This window comes from Ursus americanus, chromosome 3, assembly GCF_024610735.1.
Source record: "Ursus americanus isolate L20-20 chromosome 3, mUrsAme1.1.p, whole genome shotgun sequence".
NCBI lineage: Eukaryota > Metazoa > Chordata > Mammalia > Carnivora > Ursidae > Ursus > Ursus americanus.
In genome coordinates this window covers 56,650,617-56,659,465 of record NC_142129.1, presented here as the reverse complement: position 1 = coordinate 56,659,465, position 8,849 = coordinate 56,650,617, and the positions used below count along the sequence as shown (strand labels likewise).

The 8,849-nt window shown below is 43.5% G+C and overlaps 1 protein-coding gene across 1 annotated transcript in view; it reads right to left on the bottom strand.

Moving 5' to 3' along the window:
- Positions 1-4,554: 4,554 nt before the first annotated feature.
- Positions 4,555-8,849, bottom strand: part of ANKMY2 (ankyrin repeat and MYND domain containing 2) — a 37,581-nt gene continuing 33,286 nt past the window's right edge. The window contains exons 9-10 of the mRNA XM_045793104.2: positions 7,146-7,275; positions 4,555-5,717 (exon numbers count right to left, since the gene is read on the bottom strand). Of these exons, the coding sequence (XP_045649060.2) occupies positions 5,533-5,717; positions 7,146-7,275 (315 nt within the window). The 3' untranslated portion in view covers positions 4,555-5,532. The remainder of the gene's footprint in view (positions 5,718-7,145; positions 7,276-8,849) is intronic.

The following is an 8,849-nucleotide window of genomic DNA, read 5'->3' as shown; positions in this document are numbered from 1 at the left end:
CCCCTAGTATTTCTAGAAATCCTAGTGGATTTCTGTTGTTTATTAAACCTCTCTGTGATTAAGCATGTTATATACTTGTTATATTATTTGAAACATGTAAACATAAGCAGAAACACCAATAATATAATCCCTACACATTTTATGTTTCTGTGAAAGTGAAACATGTATACAGAAATGTACACGAATCATTAAGTGTTCAGCTCAACCAATTTTCAAACATGAACGTGTTCATGTAACAGCAGTCCTTGATGGAGAAAGAGACTATTACCAGCATGTGAACGGCTTCTTCATTCCTATTACCAGTCCTATTCCCTATTAGTAGCCACCCTTTAAGAGGAATCACTGTTATGAATTCTAAACCATAAACTAATCATGTCTGTCTTTGAAAGGCATGTAAACAGAATCAGAGAAGCTGAATTATTTTGTGTCTGGCTTCTCTTACTCAATACTGTAAAATGCACCCGTGTTGTTGCTAGAGGCGATAGTGCTATCGTTCTCACTGCTGTATGGTATTCCATTGTACGATGATACCGCAATTTATTTATTCAGCCTATTGTCCTTGCATGTTGCCTTTGAAGGCATTTGCCAGGTGCGGGTGCAGACTAATGATGTGAGCTTGGCCTAGCTGGAAGCCTGCTGCTAGAGGAAAAAGAAACCAGAAAAGCTTTTAGCAGTTGCCTGGTGCTGAGAGACAAAATGCCTTGCTGGTTTTCCCCGGCTGAGCTGAAGAGCTAGATCAGAAACTTGTAAGAAGCAGAGTGACGTTTCCTCCTGTCTGATGGTGCTCAGACCACCACCACAGCGTAACACAGACGGGATAGAGACACACTGGACAAGCGGGGCTGAAATCAAACAGACAAGGGACGGAAACCCTAGAGGGAACAGTGAACTGTCCCTGAGAATCTGTAACCTTCTTTCACCTGTGGGCACTTAAGATTCTGTACAAAGCCAGGGTCTGAAGATTCAGGTATGGTTCCTGTCAGAGGTAGAGAAAAGGCAGAGATTCGGGCATCGATGTGGATGAGTGGCTCGAGACAAAAGTGATAGTGCGTGGCCTCCAAGATTTGGCCACAGAAAGGATCGAAATGTTCTCTTGTTCTCTCTTCTGGATCACTCATTCTGCAAGAAGCCTGCTACCATGTCATGAGGACACTGAGGCGGTCCTCTGGAGAGGCTCATCGGTGAGGAACGGAGGCCACTTTCCAGAAAGCCAGTGAGGGACAAAGGCCTGTTGCCACAACCGTATGTGGGAGCTGGCTTACCAGCAGATCCTCCAGATCTCATCAGACCTAAGATGACTGAACTTCTGGCCAAAAGCTGCTCTGCACCGTCCCGAGAAACCCCAAGCCAGAATCACCCAGTTAAGCTGCTCCTTTTTCTGGCCTGCAAAAATTATATGAGATAATGCTTATTGATGCTTCAAGCTGATACATTTTGGGGTCATTTCTTACACAGCAATAGATAATGGATAGAATAACTCAGTATAATCCGTGGTGCTAGAAGTACTTGTGGTAGGTAAGGAGGCTTTGTGGAGTCTTTGCAAAGTCAAAGAAAGTCACAGTACAGTCTCAAAAGGATCTTGAATAAGGCCATACTACCTTCAGCAGAGAACTGGTCATTGTTGGAATGGCTACTGCATCCGTCCTAGTACTGAGAGCCTGACCCACGAACAAGTAACTTTGACCAGTTACTCATCACGAGCTGAGTACTATCAGCCCCACCAAGCAATAGTGTTGGGTAGGCAGAGCAGCAACCTAGTTCATGATGGAAATGGTACATTTGGGATCAGATTTAAGCTGCTGGCCCGTAAGTTGCATAAGCAATATTAATTTTGAATTAGATTGCAATAAATTAGATATTATAATATCCAGGTTAACAACTAAAAGAATTGTAAAAGAACGTGTAGCCTGATATTTTATTTTGAATCCCACAATCACTAAAAAGGATGAAGAAATTATTCCAATTACAAAACTATAGCTAGCAAATTTTATATAATCTCCTTTTTAAAGAACTAATGGAAATATGCGTCCTTTGTATGAAGAAAAAGATTTGCTTTAAAATGCACTTCTCAGTATTTTATATTCAGTAATGAAGGGCTACTGAGTGGCTGTGATTTGCAAATACTATATTAAATACCGTTTGGGGAGAAACACAAAATAGAAGAAATGATCCTTACTGAAGTGACCTAAATCTCTACAAAATGGAACATACAATTGAGAGGGTGTTTTAAATTCTTTGTTTTAAGCAACAGAGAATCACTGAAGCTGACTCAAGTGAAAGTATATTTCAGATCCTTCAGGAGCTCTCATGACCGGGAAACCGAAAACACTGATTTACAGATCTATATAGGGGAGCGGCTAAAAGCTGGGGCTCTGGAATTGGACCTAGCTTAGCTCTTCACTTACTAGTTGTCACTTGGACGAGTTAGCTAACTTCTCTAAGCTTTCATTTCCTCTTATTTAAAATCGTCATCATAGTTAACTCATAAAATTTCAAGAATTAAGTTAGACGACGGATGTGAAGTGTTAGGTGGGGCAGCTTTCTTGAAGTCAGCGCTTGAGAGATGTCAGCTAATACTGTTGTTCTCATCCCCAGAGCGGCTGTGCCCTTTAGGAACTATACATGATGTCACAGAATGAACATTCGTGTCCCCGCCCCAAAAACCTGATATTGAAATCTAACCTTCAACATGATGGTATCTGGAGGTGGGGCTTTTGGGACGTAATTAGGTCATGAGAGTAGAGCCCTCACGAAGGGGATTAATGCCTTTTTAAGAGGCCACAGAGCTGGCTACCCTCTTTCCACCATGTGAGGACAGAGCAAGAAGATGGCCCTCTGTAGACAGGAAGAGGGTCTTCACCAAAAACTCGACCATGATCTCACCTAGCCTCCAGAACTATGAGAAGTACATGTTTATTATTTAAGCCACTCTAGTTCATGAATTTGTTAGCTGCCCAATATAAGATACCTAGCGTATTAGTCAGGATTCTCCACAAAAACTCAACTGATAGAGTATATGCATAGAAAGAGAGAGTGATTTATTTTAAGGAATTGGTTCATGCCATTTTGGGGGCTGGCAAATACTAAACTTGTAAGGCAGGCCAAGGCAGATTGGAAATTAAAGAATGAGTTGATGTTGCAGTCTTGAGTCCGAAATTTGCAGGGCAGGCCAGCAAGCTGGCAGACCTTTGTTGGGATTTATTTTGGTCTGCAGTGTTGGTGCTTCCATGTTGTCAGTTTCTTTGGCATCATGACTGGGATATATGAGGCGCAAAAAAAACCAAAACCAAAACCAAAAACCCCTCAGAGAGCAAACGAAATGTCATTGCCTGGATCCTGAGGTCACAGGCAGTCTGCCTCTTTTTCCATCTTACAGAGTCATCTTCTCTTTGTTTGATACATAATGTCCAGGGATTGTAGTTTTACTTAGCAGAAGGAATAGAGAAAAGTATGTCTATTCTGCTTCCCAGCGGCAGAAGTGTTCAGATTATTTTTTTAAGGATTTTATTTATTGAGAGCGAGAGCACAAGCTGGTGGGAGGGGCAAAGGGAGAGGGAGAAGACTCCTCCCTGCTGAGCAGGGAGCCCACGCAGGGCTGGATCCCAGCACTGTGAGATCACGACCTGAGCCGAGGGCAGACGCTTAAGTGAGCCACCCAGGAGCCCCAAGAGAAGTTTCTTGATAGCATATTGAAAATAATTCAACATGGCTAAAACCAAAATGAACCGGATGACCACCTATTTTGATGGTATTATAATGGAAACATCTATTTGAGATTATGTATGACGAAGGAAGGGATTCTAATCAGAACCAACCTCATTGTCTCTTAAACTCCGTTTTCCGACCACCTCTTCCCCGAAATATATCGGTGGGAAACTGAAATGTTGACGCGCCTTACCCCTGAAGTCCTCTTCATGCACCGGCGGTTACAGAGGTAACCCGATTCCTGTCCGCATTCCCTTCAACGAAGGAAAGAAGTTCCTCTCCATTGCCACACCTCTCGGTTTTCCTATTTCCTCCTGCTTTTTCATAACCCTCTATGGTATCTGAAGACAGGCATCATAATCATAACACAAAACGGCGGTAACACGAATAAAAAAAAAAAGCACTGAAAAACCAGATAACGCACATAAAAACACTGGTGGGAGAGGGCAGCCTAGGAGGACGATCTTACTCGGCAAAGAGGAACGTCTCTCAGCGCGTGGATGAGGTACCTTGACCGGTGAGGAGGCTTGTACGCCTGACACGTCCAGGTGCAGTGTGTCTGCTGACTTCCTGCCCGGCCGAGCCGTCCCACTGCGCATGCTCACACGGGCCGGCGTGCCAGAGGGCCTGCGGGAGCGGTGGTGTGGGGCCGGGGCAAAAGTCGCTGAGTGGAAGGAAGAGGAGAACCAGGGAAACAGAAGAACAGCATCGTGACGTGAGGTGGGAATCGCAGTCATTTTGATTCGCGACTGTACACACGAGAATACTTCTTTCGTTCACTAGTATTTGCTGAATTCCCTAAAATGATATTTGCCATCCCTCGACAGCAATAAACGAGGAAACAAGATGTGGAGTTGGTTATATCAGTAGGCACAATTTATTTTACAATCATCACAAGAAACTCTGAAACACAGTGCCGTCTTCGGCGATCGGGCCCTAGCTCCGCTTCCGCACCGCATATGCTAAAACCTGGGGCCAGCACATTCTAAACGTGACAGTCATAAATCAGCTTCTGGGCAGGAAGGGGCCCATGTAAAGCTGACAGGAAGAAAAAAGCCTTTCAAGTGGAATACGGCCCGTGAATTGTTTTTATAACGGGGGACACACTAAGGTTAGCCATTATTTCATCAGAAATTTCATGAAACATCCTTTTCAGTGCACATGCTGAGAGAACCGTGGCTATGCCTTAGTTCTGACATTTCTGAAGGTACAGATACTGTAGATAAAACGTCACTGCAGGAACTGTATCAAGTTCAGACAGCTCAGGATCATTTTTCTATAAAACTACAATGAGCTGGACTGTGACAGAGCCTGTAACATACAACTTTTCTTCATTTCACTGCATCTAAATAAGTAGGACTTCACTATTATAAATGCTATTTATATGCATCTTATTCACATATAAGTTATGATTCGTTTAACTACCCATCTCGGTGGCTAGAAAATTCTTCTTTCCTGAAAATCTCTCTCCTACACCTGTTCTGCTTGCCCCTTTGTTCCCCAGAGCCTACATTTCTTCTTTAAGGAAATTTCTTCTGCTTTGAGAACAACTGCTAGGAAGCTGGCCTCAGAAAGGGAATTAAAACGTTTCTGTGATACTCTGAAATACAAATTTTTCCCTTGGAGGATCTGTCCAGTTACAGTAGAGAAATCACTAGGAGCTCAGGGCATGGCAGACGGAGCTTTGCTTGAAGGCATCTATTCTAGGAAACACGGAATCCTGCCCCAGTCCCATGCGGGTGTCGCGAGGCAGTGAGGACGCAGTTGCATGAACTCGCCGGCTAGCTGCCGGGGCACGGCGGGTCCGCGCTGCCACCTGCTCCGGCCTCACTCCTCAGACTCCTGCGGACCAGCAGGGGCACCCTGTAAGCCGTCCAGCCCGGCGCCACTCCGAGAACGTTCTTTCTCCCCTTCCACAGACGCCTTAGGGTGACAATCCCCTTGGGAGATTTCTGCCTCGGCCTCCAGCTGCTCTTCACTAACACAATTAGAATTGACATCACGTCTGCCATCTGATAAAAAGAAAAAAGAAAAAAAAAAGGTCATTTCGTTGCTCCTACCGTGTGTCAGTCTCTCTTCTGAAGGCTTTCCGTGTATTAAGTTACTGCATCCTCGCAAGAGCCCCGTGAGGTAAATCGTGATTTTTACAAATGGGGAAACTGAGAAGAGAAGGCTTTGGCAACTTCCTTCACAGCCAGTGCACAGCAGAACCAGGATGTGGACGCAGGCCTCTGGCTCCGCAGCCAGGCTTTGAAATCGAAATGCTTGTCTGGGACCTGCCTTCGAAGACAGCTTTGCCACCAACGAGCTGGAGGTCTTTGGGTAGGTAGCGGGCTGCGCAGGGTGGTTTCCTTAAGTGTAAAGTGGGGGATCACAAAGCCTAGCCCAGCTGCTGGAGAATCAAGGTGCTGTGACATTTAGAAGAGTGTGCGGCACCTGCTGCTGCTGACCAACCGGAATTCCCACTCTCCTGACAACCTTACTCTCTCCCTCACTTGGTAGCAGGACCAGCTGTTAGCCTCTGTCCACAACACGCAGGATACCAAAGTTCAGTCCGGACAACAGGAGAAGCCATGGCAGTCAGAAAGCCTGACGAGTCTCTTATAAATTTATTTATACACATTAAATTTTGTACAAATCGTTCAATCCTACTCCTAGTGTTTCTCAAGCAGGTGGTAAAGGCAATGCAGTCTTCTGAGGGGTGGAGGTTGAAGTGTTTTGTATCAGTCAGCAGGGCAACTTTTTCTAACTAGATCATGCCTCAGAACATACGATATATTCTCAGGGGTGGGGCGCAGGAGTGGAGGTGGTTTCCACTATAGTCTGTGAATCACTGCTGAAGCGACTCACTGTTTCTGATGAAAATGAGTCATATACCTCATGAGGGAGGGAGAGACAAAGTACCATGGAATTCAGTGCCCAGATACTGAGAGACACCTAATCTGTACATTAGAGCTGCAATCTAATCTGTAATTTATAAATTTACTCTGTAATTTCACCTACAGCTTTGTACTTTAATTTAAAAAATTAAAGGTTCCCAACCTTAAAATCTTCGGGTAGTCATTAGGGGAAATTTAATGACTTCCTTAGTCAAAGACCTTAACATCCCTTGTGAGCCGAGTACAAGTGAACACTCATTTAGAGTCCCATCGTTGCAGTGCATTCTCGTGAGTCAGAATATAGAATACGCAATAAACTATATTCCTTAGAATTCTATACCTGTCTGTTTTCCAGGAACTTCTAGGCTAATCATATTCTATACGTTATCCCAACAACCCCAAATAGGGACACATTTAAATGTGATTCTTATTATTGGTCAACTCCAAGTTTCCTTGGCCCCCAGAGAACACCCATTTCCTTGGTGCCTGTCTTAGTATCATTAATAATATCATTCCTCTGCCCAATGAGAAGCAGTATGAGCTCGCTTTTTATATACATACTGTTTTCCTCTTCATTCTTTTCTTTGGCAGCTTCCAATTGTTGTTTTTCATAAATGTCCTTTAGATCCTTACAGATTTTCTTGTGGGCAAACCAGTGTGTTTTCTGGCAGGTTTGATCACAATATATAACCTGAAAACAATTGTAGGTTTACTTCATTTCAAGAGCTGTGATTGCATGATAGTCCAACTATGACATTAAACCAAGAACTATTGTGAAAAGGTTGTTTCCTATGCTTTCCTTTATTTTTACTTAAGATTTATTTATTTTAAGAGAGAGAGAGCAGGGGTGGTGGTGGGCAGAGGAAGACAGAGTCCCAAGCTGATTCCACACTGAGTGTGGAGCCCAACTCAGGGCTTGATTCTGTGATCCTGAGATGACAACCTGAGCCGAAACCAAGAGTCGGATGCCCAACCGAATGCGCCACCCAGGCGCCCCTATGCTTTCTTTTAAAACCATGGTGGGCACTAATTTATATTTGTAATGTTTAGCTTATCCTTTATGACAATAGATATATATTAAACAGTCTACCAAAGACTCTAACAAATGATTTATGAAGAACCTACCATGTGTCAGGATTGTACAGTGACAAGGAAGATATAGTTGTCTCAGAGGAAACTAAGGTTGAGAAAGAGCTGGACAGAGCAGCATGGAGCGAGGCAGATACCCAACGACATGATTCACATCCTAGTACAGGTCGTAACAGCAACAGGACCACAGAGGAAGCAGTGACTCACTCTATATGAAGGGAGTCAGTCAACAGAGAAATGGGAAGGAAGCATTCCAAGCAGAGAAATTATCTTGTACACAAATGCAAGAAAAGAAGTGAATTATATGTTTGAGGACAGCAAAACGTTTGTGTAAATGGAGCTTAGATTTTTGCAAGATTATATGCCAAGCCCTGTGCTAAGCCCTTATATATAGAGGACACCTATTTGTAGGTGTAGATTGTTTCATTGGTCCTGATTCTTTATTTTTCCCTTCATGTGTACACTTTCTCATGTGATTTCAAAGTTCTTTTCACTGAAGGGAAGGAGAATTCACTTTAAGTTTGGCCATGTGACTTGTTTTGGCCAAAGGAATGTGAGAGCACGACAATTTCAAGACTAGACTTCAAGGGACCTCGTGTGTTTCTACTTGTCCCCTTTTACCTCTGCCATCATTATTAGAATGGCTCAGCCTGGCCTGCTGGTCCAAGGAGGATAAGAGACACATGAAAGAGAAGGTGCCCTGGGTAACCCTAGTCAACCGCTAACATGGGAAATTAGCAAATGGTTGTTGTTTTAAGTGTTTTACAGGCAGAGTCAGTTAACCAATGTAGGTGGTCTCAATGAATTCTCACAAGCTAACCCCATGTCACATACAAGGAAACTGAGGTTCAAAGAAGTAAGTAATTAAAGGAGATGAAGGTGGAGAAGCAGGTTAAAGCAAAATGTGATGGGTACTATTAATATGCTGAAGAATTCCAACCTTAAAAACAATGGGAAATTAATATAATTAAATTAATTAATTAATATAACTTAAAGGGTAAAGTGAATGTACAGATGAATGCTTGTGCGTAATACCTGTGAGAAGATACGCCCTTTACAAAGATCATGCCGGCAGAAATGGGGCGTAGAGTCCGGAAGAGCGTAAAGATTGGTGGCAGTAACAAGGAAGTTGGAGTTTTACAAGGAAGAGATGGTGAAGAGATTGTAGTGCAAGCC